This window comes from Struthio camelus, chromosome W (assembly GCF_040807025.1).
Source record: "Struthio camelus isolate bStrCam1 chromosome W, bStrCam1.hap1, whole genome shotgun sequence".
Lineage (NCBI taxonomy): Eukaryota > Metazoa > Chordata > Aves > Struthioniformes > Struthionidae > Struthio > Struthio camelus.
In genome coordinates this window covers 16,515,104-16,532,670 of record NC_090981.1, presented here as the reverse complement: position 1 = coordinate 16,532,670, position 17,567 = coordinate 16,515,104, and the positions used below count along the sequence as shown (strand labels likewise).

Sequence of the window (17,567 nt, the reverse complement as noted above, 5' to 3'; positions counted from 1 at the left end):
AGGCACATACCCCTCTCAGATGTGACATCAGATGAAGAATGAAACACTACTTTAGCCTAGAAGGGATCCAGCGAGGTCTGTTGGTCCAACCCCATGGTCCAGCCTCCCGCTCAAGCAAGGCCAACTCTGAAGGTGGATCCAACTTTCAAAAATTCAAAATTTTCCAACGGTTTCAAACAAGTTTTAAGTTGTCTAGTACCTGTGATAACTGTTTGGTGAAGGCCTTTACATAGTGTGAACACTTTTGGACAGGAAGATGCATCTCAAGCAAGCTTCAGCACAAAACTTAACGCTAGAATGAGTAGTTCTAGAAAATTATTTAGAGGAATTTTTTTTTTTTTTTTTAAAGGAAGTAATAAGGAGCTCCTCAGTACCTCCTCAGAAAAAGCAGTGTGTGCCACGTGCCATCAGGGGATTTCAGAGGGATCTTCTCTAAGAGTTTCTCAGCCAGACCTGACCACAGGTTTATAAAATTATGAAGAAAAAAAAAAAAAAATCACAGAAAAGCAGAGTTCTCCCCTTACTAACCACTAACATATCAAATGTCATTTGTTTCAGTGAAAATGGTGTTTTAGAAGAGAACTTTGATGTGAAACAAAAACTGAACCAAAAATCAAGCAGTAAATACTCACTATAATTTGGTACATCCTCATCAGAGTCTCTGGAAGATGTTTTACTGGTTTCTGATAAGCCACTTTTTCCATATTCAGCAGTTAAAATGCTGGAGGGTTTTTCACTTAGTTCTCCTTCAGCTTCTTCCTCTAAAGCTGCTATCATATCTTTGTATGCCTTCCTGGCCTCTGTGGTCAGCTGTACCATTCTATGAAAATGGTCCTATGGAAATGTAAAATATTAATAGCGCTTAAACCATATAGTAAGTTTTAACATCGCCATGAAAATCTATAATGAACACTTCTTATGCAGAACATTACATTTACGGATACAGGCAAGCAACAGAGTAAGCCTCATGTTAAATGGTTCAGCCGAAACCCAAAACATGTTTTTAGTTAGTAAGAGTGAAAGGAAAATGTGCCTAGGGATACGTTGCTGCAGTATTAGAATTTAAGAAATACATTTTAAAACTAACTGATGTAGCTTTGTCCACACAACTGAATGCTGCAACGTTTAAAACAGTTTTCTAAATAGTACGTCCCTTTTCAAGACTAGCTCATTGTCCTGAAATTTCATTCAAACAGATATTCAGCTAACCAGAAGGTGGTGATCTTTCAAATTATCTTCCATGTTCACTTTTGGCCTTAGCTTTTCCACTACTCTGCGAGGAGACTGTTTGTAAGCCTCCATGGGCTACCAAAATGCTAGAAAGAGGTAAGTATTCATAAAGATATTAAAAACAAACTAAGCATTTATAAAAACATCAATTTTCTTTGAAGAAAAATTTCAGGAAAGAGATCGAGATGGAGACGGAGTCAGGAAAAGGTGGCCAAACTACTTACGTGAATAGTGCTGAGCAGCTGCACATTTTTAATCAAATTTTTATATAAGCCACTGACGTGGGTTAGAAAGTGTAAGCGTGCAAAAGCAAAACAAACCAAATCTTAAAGGCATAACTTAAGTTGTATTTTTTTCAATAAGTAAAAAGTAAAGCTGAAGAAAAACATGAACCTACATCTTGCAACTTACCTGAGCCCCATCATAGCTAAAAATTCCCACCACGCTCACAGGCACTGCTTTATTCACACAGCGGCCTAGGGCCTTGCGATTAAGGGCAAAGACAAAGGGGATATTTTGTTCACAGGCACAGTCGATAATGTTGTGTAGGGTCTCATCCAACCCACCTGGAGCAGACAACAGAATTAACAAACAACGCTATTCAAGCTGATCATCATCAAAAGACGGTACTCTCAAAAGACTGCAAAAACTAGGAGATTATGGGGGCATTCTGAAAGTTTATAAAAAATGAACACATGGAGCTCAATAACAGTGCTAGATCTCTTTTTCTAGAAGAGAATTTGTCATTTTTTTCTTAATTAGCAGTATCCTCAGACTGCTACTACTCCATATTTTGTGTTATGTGAGGAACAATGGGATTTACTAACACTGTTCAGCGTGATAGCATGAGAAAGCTAGGCAAAGGAGTATAAAACCCCCCTGTATGGTTTAGAGATGATTTAAAAGTTGGTAGAAAGTAATGGCAAGAACTACCAAAACACATTTTAAACAACATATCACTGACAACTTATTGCCAATCTACGGCCCAGAAGAACCTGATACCGAGGACTTCTGGCGGCACAGCGGACATCAGTAACTCTTGTCTCCTCTCACCTGTGCCAGCGCAACCACTTGTGCAGCTAGCTGCGCAGCAAAGCAATAGGCAAGCAGATCCTAGTTTCAAATAATTTCTCCAATCTACATATTCTTGATGCAGTTCACACTTCAGCTGCACAGCAGTGAACAATTTGAACAAGGAAGGCCTCTTTACAGGACTGAGTTTCAAAGGCTACTCGAGATAAGGCCCTCCAATAATAATACTGCTGCCATAATGTTGCTGAGTCTGCTTTTTTACATTTCTTTTATTAAGCAAACATAAGCAACATTAAGCAAACGTTACCTTTTGATTGGATCTTTTCACAGTTAGGAGAGATGATGACACACTTCAGTTTTTTCAGCCTCAGATGTTTCAAAACTTCTCTAAGGCCCATAACAAGCCTGCGTTTTATCTTGGCCTTTACTGGGTCTTTCTGATACAGGCGATCTTGGAAACGAACCAGTTCTTTTAGGAGATCTGTCACACAGCTGTCAACTTCTTTACTAAGTACCTGGCTGCAATAACTGGGAGAAAGAATCAATTAAATGTTAAAAACTCTGAAATTACAAATATATCTTTGTGTTTTTTCTATTCCTACTCCAAACACGCTTGTTATGTACAAGAAAATGGAAATTTACTGCAGATTTTTTTCTGTGGTTGATAAGTTACAGAAAGGTTTGTTACTTATAACAACTGCTTCCCATAACAAACTATACCACCCCTCACTTCTTTTTTTTTTTGGCAATATTCCAGCATTTTTCTGAGGACATTCATTTTGATCTACGCAAATCCAACATATGGCAACCAAATTGTAAAATTCAACTGGATTTCTATAAATACACAGCTACTTACAATAAAAATGGTAAATCTGAATCAACTCCCCCTTCCCAGATTGGCATTTTTCGTCTTTCGTTCTATGTCACTTATCATTAGTGTTAGACCACACCTTTGCGGTTTTCATAAGGAAAGGCTAGAAAACAAATCCTTCATTGTTCTATCATTTCTTGGGAAAGATCAGGGTTCCAAATTAATTTTTCCCCAAGTACATCTTCTACACAAATAATTGTTCAATAGAGAAGATTTCTCAAAGAGTAAAAGATACCTCAACTGCAGAAAAGCAACAGAAACATGGCTATATCAATATCAACATTTACTACAAACATGAACTGCAGAAAAGACCACTGGTGCCTTTATGGGAGGATAATTAAAAGTTAAAGCACTGCTTACCTAAAATAACTGTTATAAACTATCATGACCACTATGCTGGATCTCTGACCTCTTCAAACACAGTAATGAGCACTTTTTTTCTTTTGTAAGGAAACATGCTTACACACATCTGTTTAAACAGAATTAAAGTATTTGTACAAAATAACTCGTAAGTCTTCCTTTTATTTCTCTGCCTAGCTATGACATGAAAATATCATCTGGCTAGTCTCATTCTTTACATTTTTGTCATTTGGTCTGGCAGCAGAGAATCAAAGAACACACTAAATGTAATTACGGTGTCCTTCTCTTAGTCTTGAATGGTACTCCATTTATTTAACATCAGGTATTTATTCTTTAAGAGAAGCTCCTTTTCCTTCTATGGCCTCTAAGGAATGTCTCCTCTTCAAGAACTCATATTTTTAAGTAAGAATTACAAGTATTATTTCTCTGCATATTGTTTCTTCTTTTATGTGCCAACCTTCAGAAAAACTGGAAATAAAATTTAGAACCTTCAGCCCAAACTCCAATTAGTGTTGCACAGAATGCAACTAAAGTTATTCTGTTTGGAAAATGCCATACTTGTGGTACTGTGGAAAAACAGACATCATTTAAAAAAAAAAAAAAAAAAAAAATCAATACTTACTCTCTAAATCTCCTACTGTGGATTTTTGGAAGACTGGAGTTTAGCTGCTTTGAAGCTGTAGAGCTTTCTGTAGAATCCTCGATCCCTGAGCCCTCCGGAAACCCTTCAGAGTTACTCTGAGCCACAGCAACTTGAGTTACAGGGACAGCTATCACGTGTAAATAAAGATATTTCAATTAAAAGACAGACCAAAAAGCTGATGTGTGAACAAGACTAACTGAGAAAGTACAGGCAGTATCAGCCTTGACATGTTCTAAATTCTCAATAAGCTCATACTGACTCTTGGAAAATTCTAAAATTACAGTCGTTCTTTGGTAGTATTTTGGTACACGTTTCTGAAAGCAGTAAGTGCGCTCACTCTCATATCTCCATCTACACACTGCATTCTAGCCTTCTCTTGAAAAATACCTGCTTGGCTATCCTGTGGCAGTGTTTCATCTTCAGTAGTATTTTCTACAGTCTGACAAATGTTATCTCCATCTTTTGGTATCGCTGTCTGTTCTAACAGGTGCTGCTGCTTTCGCTGTTCTCTTTCTTTTAAAATAATCTTAAAAAAAAAAAAAAAAAGAAATGAAATCAATTCAATGCCACATAGACAACAAAGCAGTTTTTCCTACCAAATGTTTACATACAGACCATACATAAAGAAATTTAGCACCATTATTCAAAGTTTACAACTTATTTTTATAATTTAAACACAAATTTTACAGCTCCTCAAAATACAATCACAGAGAGAGAAACATATTTTCTAGAAGTACATCAGAAATAATTTTTTTCTTGACTACCAACGTCCAGGGGGAGAAAATCATTTCTAGTCGTCAGCTACAAGGGCAGAGATAAAGCAACAAATTGGTTCACTGCAGAGAAGCAGATGAAAAGGTTTCTCTCTTTACCTTTCTTCTTCAGATTGCCAATTTGTAGCAATTCAGCCAAACACTCAAGCACATATATATACTTAAAGCATGCACAGTCCTCTACCATACACACTGTAGTTTGCTTAATTAAGGCTTTACTCTTTCCCACCTATTCTGTGGCGAAAAAGCCACACTCAGTCTGCACTGGATTGCTGTTTCTGAACTTGTAGACTGAAGAAAAGGAGAAGAAATTACAAGAGATAGCTAATATGTATGGTACACGGAAGAAGGAAGGAAAGTAGGACATACGCTGGATCCAAATATGCTACTGTAGGTAAAAGCAATTATCAGTTTCTTGAAAACCATCTTCCCTCCCTGGCTTTGTAACTGGCTAAGCAGCCCTTATTGTATACATAGCTAGCTCAGCTAATCTGCTCAAACGTTGCAAGGAACCACACCACAGAATCTAACCACAAAGGTAAATTTCCCCATCTGCGTTTGCCAAAGAACACAGAGCAAAAATAACGTACTCAGAGCACAGACGTTACACAGATAAAGCCCATCTTTCCCTTCTCGCACTTACTTTGGAAAACAGATGGTGTAAAGACATAACAGCGAAAATGCACAAGGTAATTACTGAGACCCCCAGAATTTGTTACAGCTTTGTGTTGCTCCATCCTCAACTTCAACTAAGCAGCACGGAATGACCATTAAACCACCAGCTCCGTAAGAATATTTCTAGATGAAGAGTGACCTAGCGATGGAGTGTTATCCCTGGGGCAAGGAAAATGCTAGATATGAAATCAATGGTACCTCAAAATCCTCTGTAAAATCCTCTGTATAGAAGACGTGACAGGAAGAAGCATGAATAGGCAAAGAGGGAGAGACCAGAGAAACCTTCAGGTTGATCTAACATTAGTTGCTGGAGAATCAGCTGAAGTTCTGGCTTGGAAGAGCACAGATACATTACATACTACCTTTGCTTGTTCCATTCCCCTCAGTCCTGCAAATAAGCACATTCTGTCCAAACCCCAAAAGGTTTCTTGGGATATCCCCCTATATCAACGATTTGAACACACTTCTGCACTGGCTGTTCTTGAGCTGTCAAGTGACTTAAGTGAGGAAATGCATCTCGGGCAGAATTTTTATGCTGTCGGGTAAGACTCCTCTCCTTCTCTCCTCCCTGTTTTTTTAAACCAAGGAAAGCTAGAGTTGAATTTATAGACAAGTGGAAACCAAGATGGAGATCTTGAAACTAGGAGGTTTAAACAGACTCAGAGAAGAATACTGAAGTTACATTAGCCTTCATTATGCTAACTCAGCCAAAAACGTGAGCACCTTTTTAAGAGGTGTTGGTCTCTTTGCTTTAGGGACTTCTCTCTGCTTCCCTTTCTTTACCAAAGGAGCGCTGGAATCCAAAGGGTTATGAGGCATCTTTCCTTGGTTTAACCGGTGATTTTTTGTTGCTGTAGCAGGTTCTTTAGAAAGCAATGGTATGGCACCACCAACTGAGATAAAAGAAAGTCTGCATCAGACAACTATAACATATACCTAAACCAAAATCCAAAGCAAGTTTAATAACTGAATTAGGACTAGTATAAACATAGCATATTTCTGTTGCGTTGCTATTTAGAGTGTTCATAGGCGAAATCGCCTGCCATTAAACAGAATTCTTTACTAAAGATAGTGTTTGTTCCCTTCCAAATTAATGACATGTCCTCTACCAGGATCCTACTGCCAGAATCATGAGCTCTATCCCTCAATCTCAAAAGCATTATCCAGCAAAACGCTGCACTCCAAGCCACCCTCAATACCAAGCCATTTCAGCTTGATAAACCTTCAGGAATCTCCATGTTCCACCGTGCCTAGTAGTGGCATTTCCTCCACTACAGTCAGACTCTGCGCTGTGTTAAGGTACGTACTGAGTTGCAGCACGAGAATTTTTTCAGCGGAATGACCTTGACACATCTCTAGAAAACACCCAAAGCTTCTGGCAGTTTGTCTTAAGCCATCTTCATTTAGCGCTTCCGAAGTATTTATGCTGTGATCCTGCAATACTACATACAGTACTACAGCTTACTTCATACAACTGCTGCACTGCAACTTTTCTTTTTTGGTTCACTCTAAGAAATGCAAACTGAGAACACTGCCACAGCAGTTGTGTAGTATGTGAGCATAGGTGGCTAAAAAGAATCATAACTATGACTAGATTTGAAGCAAAACATAAGTATACATCCCTTAAACACCCAATATTTCTTTCACTGTGTATACCACCTGTTCACTTCAAATTCACAGAGGTCTTATGTTCCTGAACTTGATGGCTTTTGCAATTTATGCCATCTTGCATGAATGATGCATTTCCAAAACTGAATTTGAATTCAAATAACTACTGCTTTCCTATGCTCTTCTATCTATGCATTACTTACTAAATGAAGTACTAAGTGGAAGAAAATAACTTCATCTGCAGTCACGTTCCTTGCCTTTCTTGCTCATTTTGTTTCTTTTCTGGTTACGCAGGTCAGTACAATGCCATTTTATAAACTAAACTCACTTTTAGGTACACACTGATTTAATCTGTGCGCTGAATTATTACAAAATATAAAGCTGAGGTAACATCTGCTTTATACTTCCAGGATACCAACATCACATATCAATTCCCCTTGTGCAGCAGCTCCAGATATGAGCAACTAAAGGTTAGATAGCAGGTATTCTGACCCATAAATTTGTGCTCCCCTGTCTTTTTTGCCAATCCATACACTGTATAATATTACACGTCGGCAAAACCGGTTACTGGCATCTCTGCAGCACTAAATTTGATTGATTCCAATGAAAAAATTGTAGATTTTCTTCATTTGCAGAAGAACGATAAAAAAGCATCTTACAAATTCTCTCAGCCAAGGCAAATCTCACTGATGCTCTGTAGTTTCTGCTTTTTCTTTAAAAGCTCAGACAACTATCATATTAAACACTGTGAGTTGAATGTTCCTGCGACTAGCTTTCTTTCCAGAGTATCAAAATAGCGAGAGAAGTTTTGTCATCGTTAAATTCTAGAGAGCATCATGTTTCGTTTTGCAAAACGAATTGTACTAACATAGCCACGATGAAATTTTGATTTATAATGCAAAAGACACGTGAGCTATTTGTTTCTGCTTCCTTGATATGTACCAACAAGGCTTGACGGATTCGCTCCATCACCAAAACCTGGAATTTTGTTAAACTGCAATTATTTCAAAGTTATCAGGAATGACAGAACTCATCTTCTGGATTGGGCTGATCGACTCTCCCATAAGCCCTGTATCTGCAAAGATGCTTTTTCACTGAAGTTACAGCTCTAGGGGTCTTTAGCAAAGAGGAGCTTCAGAAAGCCTTCGTTATTACTCGGCAAAACGAGACCCTCAGTTTTGCTAACACAACTATTTGCTAGGCTGCACTACAAGCTAAATCACTGAACTGATCCAGGCTAAAAAATGGACTCTTTTTCACATGGTCACATTGCAACAGCAGCACATGTACTTAAGATAAGGTGAAAACCTCCAAAAACAAATATTTCCCTCAAAGCTAACTTTCAATTACCTCTCAAGAGTTACACAAGGAATTCTTTCACAATTCAGTGTCCTGAAGATTTTTCTTTCCTCAATTTTTCCTCTAAACACTTCAGACTTTCATGCTTTTTTTAAACTTTGATTTTCTTTTGCATCATATGAACTCTGCTCCCACCGGCATATTCAGAGATCACTACGTATCAGAAATCAGGCCACAGGTAAGGTTTGAACACTTAAAAGCAATGCTAGTTGAAAGATAGGACTTCTAAACATAACCAATACCTGAAAACACCACAGGTTTAGAAGACTGTTTTGACTTCCCCGTTTGCTGTTTCTGCTCCAAGACTGCCAACATGCCACCCAAATCCAACTGCACGGGAATTTGACTCTTCTTACCACTGTTCTTGGATGTTTCCTGAACAAGTTCAACACAGATTAGGAACATTCTCCATTTCAGGATGTAAAAGATTGCATTTTGTTTGGTATATAATACACTCTTAATATATTCACACAGAATACTTTTTGATTTTTAACTTAATTAAATCAAAGTATTTTGATCTTTAAATATACATCGACTTTAATGCAAAAAAAAAAAAAAAAGTCCAAAAGTAAGAGTAAATTATTTGAATTGTTTTTACCAACTACTGGGATAAAGCATAAGAATATCAAGTGTTTATTAAAATAGTTGCTTCACGTCAGGCTGCTACTTTGATCCAGCTGCCACCTATCTTTGAAAAAGAAAAAAAGGCTTACTGGAATGGCAAAGTTGTGTTAAAAGTATAGCAGAATCTTGGGTACTCTGTGAATCTTCTAGGGCACGTGACTGCTATGTATATACATCATCTTTGATGTCTTTTAGAAAAGAGAGGTCATTAACTCTTCCTTTAAGCACCATCTCTTGATAAAATTAACAGTAACCTTTCTGTCTGCTTTGAAGAGAAGGTAAAAGTAGTGTCCGACACTTGGCACCACATTCAATAATTCAGATTATAAAAAAAGAGTCATATTTCAGACTAGAAGTTAAAACCAGACTATCCATGCTATGACATATGCATAGTCTAGCAAAGACTCAGAAAGGGCAAGCTACGACTGCATAACACGCTAAGGAAACGACTCACAGATTTACTTTTAGAAGCCTTATCACGGAGGTTCAATTCATTACAGCTTCTGTTACAATGGAGTTAAGAGATGTGACTTCCTCCTCCCACGCCCAGCACCTCATCTTGCATCAGAGCTATGTGATAACCTACTCACTCACGTGGATGGGACTTGCGTCATGATCAAATAGGACATAAGAAACAATAATTCCCAATACCTGAAACTTGCATTTAATGAAAAGCTAATATTTTTCCCTAAAAACTGCAACACTGAAACTTGGGCCTAGCAATTACTACCACGGAGCGTTCCCAATCAAGAGGAACTTGTCGCTTATCTCAGTGACAAAGTATGCCTACAGCCATGCTTGCACTTAGGTCTTACATGTAAACGTGCTAGTTGAGCCTTTGTCATTTTGGGTTGTCATCTTATTTTCAAATATGAATTTAGTTTACCTGTATTTTCTTTCTTTCTAATGCAACAGATGTAGCTTGCTTCCCTGACATTCCATCCACCGTGGGCATTCCATCCAGCTTGGGAAAATAACTATCACAAGACTCTTCGGGCAGATGGACCTTTGAAATTTAGAGACAAAAGGTGATCAGAAGGAAGAGAAAATATTTAAAGATATACATAAAAGGGGAAAGCAAAGACACCACTGAATTCAAAGGAAACGTATTACTCAGACTATCTACAGTAAAAGGGGTTTAAAGATACGATCCAGGTCTGAAGTAGCGAGCAACAAGATTCTTCTAAAAATACAACTGTTTATTGGCTGCTGTACTGGTTAGTGAGACTTTTGCTTTCCCTTCTTTTTTCAGATTTGGGAGGGTGGGGTGGAGGTGGGGGACAGCAAGGCAGCTTCCTCCTCAAATATTTATTACAGAAGAGTACGAGTGTCTTAATGATAGCAGGCCTCTACAATTTATGTATGTTTTGAGAGGTCATTCCACTTAAGCTTACAAAGTTAAAAGGTTTATCTCACTTAAAGGGTAGGTCTGCATTACACTTTCTTTATAGTAAAGCTGGTTTGAGCAATCAGCATCCCTTTTCCTGCTCGTTTGTCCCTGTCAATGCAATTTATTGCCCCAAGCAAAGCAAACAAAGTTTTTTTTCTTTTTTTAAACCGGCAATATTCACAGTGAAACAAAACCAAGGGACAAAAATTTCTAGCAGCAAAGCTACTTTCAAAGAAACAGAAACCTGGAACTCCATTTTTATTTCTGTTATTTTCTTTGATTTGAAAGAGTAGTCATAGTCTCGATCCTTGGGATTCATGTACGAGTAGCATTTATATTAAAAGAAAAAAAATCTTAGATTTTTAATGCTTCTGTGGAGATTCATGTTCCTTTTACCTCTTTTTTAACATGCAGAGCGTTGGGATAGTTTTAATGTAATAGCTTGCATTTGGCATGGATTCAATGTCCGACTCACAAGTTCTTACCCTTGTACAGTTTGACATTGAACCGTTACACCATTCAGATGCCCTAGAAACATAATTATATGCACAATACAATTATGAAATGCAAAATTAAACCAAAACATTACCTGTAGGAAGAAAAACCACAGAAACAGAATTCATCTCACCTAACTTCAAGTGTCTACAGTGTAGGTGCCTACATATGAGTCAGCTGTCCAGGGTTTAGGGAGCAGTTCACAGACCAAACAGGCATCTCTTTCAGAGTGACATGGATACCGACTACACTGACTAGCTCTTCACTGTGCACTGAGTACCTAAGGTGACTGGCATAGGCACAGGCCCCGATCACAGGCATCTACACTTATTCAGATGAATTCCACCTTTGGTTTCATTTAAAATTTGCAACTTTTTCCTGCTTATTTTCTGGCTATTCAGGTAAAGTCATAAAATTACTCACTTTAGACTGCTTTCTGACAGCAGGGGAAAATGATGACTTCTGAGATCCTAGCCGGTTTCTCCTATCAGAAGCAGCTGCCAGATCAGGAAACTCTTCAGCATCCTAAACAAAAAAAAAGATAAGATACTGTTTTTTATAAGAACTATCAACTTCAAATTCCTAAAACTGAATTATTCCTATGTTTAAATGTTCTCCTCCACGCTTCTTATCAAACACTCATCACAATTTGTTTTACTCTACAAAAAATTCATGAAGCTGAGTCTGTCACCAACTGCAATCAGCACTACAATGATTAATAGTCACCTACGAGGCAGCAATAGCTAATTCAGGGATGAAAGAGTTACTCAAAAATGCTTCCAACAGCAGCTTGTTATTGCTGTCAATCTAGACTTAAATGGCTCCTAAAGGAGTGTTTTTCAGACCGTTTAAAAGCCTTGTAAACCACTTCCGCTCTTTTCCTAGTACAGTCTCCAGCTGTGCAATCTTGCCTTAAACGTGCAAGTGGTGAAGAACAAAAGAGTAGGCAAAAGGGTCATAACTCTTGACTGCACTATGGAAATACTGCAGAAATACTGTAGAAATCACTCAAGTGATTATGTACACTTGGATACATGAGTAAATTTTACTAGCACTGGATACATTATCCAGATCATGGATTAACTAAACCACCGGTACAGACAGGCTGGAGCTTGCTCTGCACTGGCCACCTTGCATCCAGGAGCTCAGTACCTCAGTCAACAATGACTGATCCACCAGAGTCGTTCTTGTTTGATTGTTTCTTGTTTCTCCTTGCACTTTTTAGCTGTGTTGCAATACTACTGAGCATACCAACACTTCTTCTGCAGTCTAAAAATCTTAATTAAGTAGCCCATGCTAATAAAGTTTCGCACAAGACACAGACAGGCTGAGTCAGAGCAGTCATACCTTAACTCGATGTCCTAATTTTGAGAGAAGCTTGTAAGTATACTAAAAGAAGAATGCAAGAAAGGGAAAATGAATTCACACTCTTCCGGCTTAGGGACTTCTTGAACCAAAGGTAATATGTGGATTTAAAAAGCCCTCAGCGGAGTAAATTTTTATTTCAGTTTGTCCAAGCAGTTTTTGAATTCACATACATTTCCAGCATTTGCAACATCCTGTAACAATGAACAGCTAAAACCTAGCACTCAGTGTGATTTAACACCTCCTTTTATTTGTTCTCATCACCCGTAACAACGACGGGACATCAAACAAAATTACGAGAAAAAGTAAATAATTTTTACTTTCTTGTAACCTCTGATTCCTTTACTCATCAATTTTACAGACCAAGAAATCCTAGTTTATTCAGTCCTTTCTGATATGTAAAGTGTTTCACACCTTTGATCATTTCTGGAGCCTTTCATGCATCTATTTTAGTGTATGTGTATATGTATAATTTTAAAGAGTGGGGAGCAGACAAGAAAACAGAATCTAGGCTTTATTTGGATCAGACACGTCCTGGATTTTTAGGTGGTCATAATATTTTACATTTTCTTTTCTACTTTCCTAACAATTCCTAACGCTATTTGCCTGCTTGATCAGTATTACCAGCCCTGACCTGATTATCAATAACTTCAAAACCTCTTTCCTGAGGGAAAATACCGAGTTCAGAGCCATCACTGTGTACATAAAGAAAGGATTACTTTTCCCCACGTGCATGACTTTATGCTCCTTAACAGGTTCTATAAATTAGTGATTTTTATAAAACTAGCAAGCAATCCAATTCATTACTCTAGTGAGCTTCCGCACATAGCAAAACTTTCTTCAATCCCCTGTATCCCAAGAAACTCCATGGGTACAATCCTCTTATGGTCTTCTATTTCAAGAGTATCATACAAGCACTTCACTCCTTTTTCACCCTGGTGAGTATTCCCAGAAAACCAGGAGCTCTTGAAAGCTGTCCCCCCACTGCCACAACAGATATTGCATCCACTTCATGGATTTTGGTGCAACGTGTATGTCCAGTACTGTGATCCTACAGAGGGCTTTCTTTCCATTTTTCTCTTTAACAGTCCCATTACCTTCCTAATATTTTCCACGATTCTGCTATTCTCCTTCTGTTTGGGTAACAGGCTGTCCATAGGTCAGATACTGTATTGTGGCATAGAGTAAAAATGTGGATGGTGTCATGCAGAAAAACCTGCAGATCTCTGATTCTACCTGCAATTCAATACTGAACAGGTCTGTTAACAGAGTCATTTCTCGTGCTCTTCTAGGACAATGAACGATACAATGAAAAGAATGTATAGCCACAACTCTGCCATATATTCTGTATTAAAATGTACTGAATAGAAGCCAGTAAGGAAGGGTCCTTTATGCTGCCATTCCACAGATTGAACATTACGCATGCTAGATCAAACATACAAATCAACACATACACGTAGTGCCGTATAATTTCAGTGAAGCATTGTTAAATCACAGAATCACAGAATGGTTGAGGTTGGAAGGGACCTCTGGAGATCATCTAGTCCAACCCCCCCAGCTCCAGCAGGGTCACCTAGAGCATATTGCCCAGGATCACATCCAGAAGAGTTTTGAATATCTCCAGCGAAGGAGACTCCACTACCTCTCCGGGCAACCTGTTCCAACGCTCTGTCACCCTCACAGTGAAGAAGTTTTTTCTCAGGTTTAGGTGGAACTTCCTGTGTTTCAGTTTGTGCCCGTTGCCTCTAGTCCTGTCACTGGGCACCACGGAGAAGAGACTGGCCCCCAACCTCTTGACAGCCTCCCTTCAGATACTTGTACACATTGATCACATCCACCCTCAGTCTTCTCTTCTCCAGACTGAATAGTCCCTGCTCTCCCAACCTTTCCTCAGAGGAGAGATGCTCCAGTCCCTCCATCATCTTACTGGCCCTCTGCTGGACTCTCTCCAGTAGTGTCGTGCCACTCCTGTACTGGGGAGCCCAGAACTGGACACAGGACTCCCAAGTGAGGCCTCAGCAGGGCTGAGGAGAGGGGCAGGATCACCTCCCTCCACCTGCTGGCAACACTCTGCCTAATGCAACCCCAGGATACCATCGGCCTTCTTGGCCACAAGGGCACACTGCTGGCTCGTGCTTAACTTGTTGTCCACCAGCACTCCCAGGTCCTTCTCGGCAGAGCTGCTTTCCAGCAGGTCAGCCCCCAGCCTGAACTTGTGCAGGGGGGTTCTTCCTGCCTAGGTGCAGGACTCTGCCCTTGCCTTTGTTCAACTTCAGGAGGGTCCTCTCTGCCCAGCTCTCCAGCCTGGCCAGGTCCCTCTGAATGGCAGCACAGCTCTCTGGTGTATTAGCCCCTCCTCCCAGTTTTGTATCATCGGCAAATTTGCTGAGGAGGCACTCTGTCCCTTCCTCCAGGTCACTGATAAATAAGTTGAACAATACTGGAGCCAGTATTGACCTCTAGGGGACACTGCTAGCTACAGGCCTCCAACTAGACTCTGCACCACTGATCCCAACCGTCTGAGCTCTGCCATTCAGCCAGGTCTCCATCCACCTCAACGTCCGCTCATCTAGCCCACATTTCCTGAGCTTGCCTATGAAGACGTTTTGGAAGACAGTGTCAAAAGCCTTCCTGAAGTCAAGGTAGACAACATCCACTGCTCTCCCCTCATCTACCCAGCCAGTCATTCCATCATAGGAGGCTATGAGAGACCAGAACAGAGACACCTAAACACAGACCATACAACATGTATTCTCTAACGTGGGAGAGTCTAAAACATTCGTGGTACTGATACACAGAAATATCAAAATACGAGTACACATACTATGACTAAGTGAATTTGACAAAATCTGCAATTAGTAACTGCAACCCTCCAAACAAGGATGTAAACAATCAGTAACCAGTCTGCTCCATAAAAGTTACTTCTAGATTTGAGATGATATGAGTACCACATTCTTTAAAACCGTAGCATCACTATGGTATCCAGTATATTAAATTGCTTTTTATTAGAACCTGTTAACATTCAGACACTTAGATTCATCATTCCAAATTTGTTCCTGAATCTTTTCTGTCTGTTGCTTTCCATTTGTCTCTCCTGCCCTCCTCTGCGCTCATTCGGTCCTTGGTAAATCAAAAGGCATGACTCCTCCTTACCTGTAAGTTCTGACAAACATCTTAACTGAAACAGCCCTGACCAAATTTCCTCTACAAAAGAGCCTGAATGTGTAGAAAGCTGGGTTAACATTTGGCCTTCCAATACACGCATTTATAGTGGAAACGATAAAAACAAATCACAACAACCACCTTTCCACTGTACCTCAATCCTTGGTGGTTCCTGTACTGTAGCAGTTTCATTTTGAGGTTTCTCTACTCCAACAGATGATTTAGGTTTCTTTTTCTTTTTCTTCTTTTTTTTCTTCTTTTCTGACCCTTCTTCAGGCTCAGTTTCACTAGCATCATGTCTTGTTTCTGACTGTTGACAAAAATCATGAGGCGTGACTATTATACATTGATTTATTTCAGTACGAAAATAAAAGCAAAACCAAATTCACAATTTGACCGAACTTCTACAACTAAGGCATATCTTAATTAACCTATGCTAGGATATTAAGTGCACATGGTGAATTCAAGACCTATCATAAATTCACAGAGGTAATATGTAAGAACTCTTCACTTGAAGAGCACTGCACAGTTATCAGAATGTACCTGCACTACTGAGATTTCAGTAGGAAATATCCACCCATAAGAAGACTAGATTTCCATGTTTCAGGTCTGATTCTGAAGCCAGAAATTTGAAAAAATTCTGGCTTAAAAGTAATGTATTCAAATCAGCTATTTTGGAAGTTAGTGTTGCTGGAGTTGCACTGTCTCGTATTCTTTTTAACTACATGAAGAAAAAAGTTATAACATATACAACGTAATTTTAATTACATTAAAAGCTATATTACGTATTTAAAAGCTATATTAGAAGTGGACACTGCGCATGGAGTCTAGAAAAAAAAGGCAATGCATCATGTCAAGAGACACCATTACACAGTAACAGAAATGAGTTTAGAGTAGACAGTTCTCAAGTACCTTTGCCTGACTGTCCTGCTTCCCTTTGCTTCTGGAAAGACCTTCAGATGCTGGCAATGACACAGTTTTCTTTGGCGGCTGTGAAAGAACCATGGCCCAAGACACATGCGGCTGAGCAGAACCATCGGCAGATTTTTGAGGAAGTGCTGTTGCATAAAAAGTGATATCCAAAGATGTCACAAAAATATTTCTCAGGGATCCAGAAGCAAAGGATCAGTAATGAATGAATTAAGTACTATCAAGTATAGTAGAGAGCCATGTTCTTTCCTCAGGAGGAGTGAAATAAGATGCTCACTTGCATGTCTCATTTCTCCAGAGGGCTTTCGAGAATACACAAGCTGAAAGGTCTTCTTATGTGCTTTAGTGTGCAAGACTTTCATCTACAGTACCATTCAGACATATCAGTATTTTGAAAGAATTCGTACTTAATTCATCTTGTAAATACTGTTAATACACAGCAAATACTGAGCAAAATCTAAATTCTTCTTTAAGAATGAGAAAAACTTCACTGAGCAAATACTGCAGCTATTTTATTCTGGGGGATAAGTACTGAGGAGAATAGCATTTGGGGAAAAAATGTTATTAGATTACTTCAAAATTTCCAGAAAAACTTTATCTTTGGTAGACCTTTCAAGGCACTTAAGCAGATCAGACTGTCATTTCTGAATCGTTATTGCAGTCAGGGAAAGATAAACGCTGAACTGTCCAGACTGGTGCAGTTCTGTGCACGCACAGAAGTACAGTGACAGGTGTGCAGACAACTCCAGCGCATAACATATTTGATGGCTCCAGGACGGACTCTTGCTGACATTTCACACAATTCTGGACTTAGGTCAACTCAATTACGTTTACTTACCTGAAGCTAGCCACTTGATATTTTTGTGGCTACAGAAAAAAATAAAAAAACTCTGCATCCTCACAGGCACAAACCAGGTAAGCAGAAACAACAAACTGAACATTTCAGCACTAAAGCAGAATACCACAGTATTCCACTGCAATCTTCCTTTTTAACAGCCTTGACAGAAATAACAAATGCCACAGAATAAAAACACCTATCTACTAGACCAT

General features: G+C 39.1%; 1 protein-coding gene across 4 annotated transcripts in view; it reads right to left on the bottom strand.

Moving 5' to 3' along the window:
- Nucleotides 1-17,567, bottom strand: part of LOC104150284 (selenocysteine insertion sequence-binding protein 2) — a 29,234-nt gene that overhangs the window by 3,186 nt on the left and 8,481 nt on the right. For all 4 annotated transcript variants that reach the window (XM_068924412.1, XM_068924410.1, XM_068924409.1 and 1 more), the window contains exons 7-17: nucleotides 16,500-16,645; nucleotides 15,742-15,897; nucleotides 11,484-11,585; nucleotides 10,062-10,181; nucleotides 8,794-8,926; nucleotides 6,308-6,477; nucleotides 4,524-4,662; nucleotides 4,116-4,263; nucleotides 2,570-2,790; nucleotides 1,642-1,796; nucleotides 633-834 (exon numbers count right to left, since the gene is read on the bottom strand). In XM_068924412.1, coding sequence (XP_068780513.1) covers nucleotides 633-834; nucleotides 1,642-1,796; nucleotides 2,570-2,790; nucleotides 4,116-4,263; nucleotides 4,524-4,662; nucleotides 6,308-6,477; nucleotides 8,794-8,926; nucleotides 10,062-10,181; nucleotides 11,484-11,585; nucleotides 15,742-15,897; nucleotides 16,500-16,645 — 1,692 coding nt within the window. The remainder of the gene's footprint in view (nucleotides 1-632; nucleotides 835-1,641; nucleotides 1,797-2,569; nucleotides 2,791-4,115; nucleotides 4,264-4,523; nucleotides 4,663-6,307; nucleotides 6,478-8,793; nucleotides 8,927-10,061; nucleotides 10,182-11,483; nucleotides 11,586-15,741; nucleotides 15,898-16,499; nucleotides 16,646-17,567) is intronic.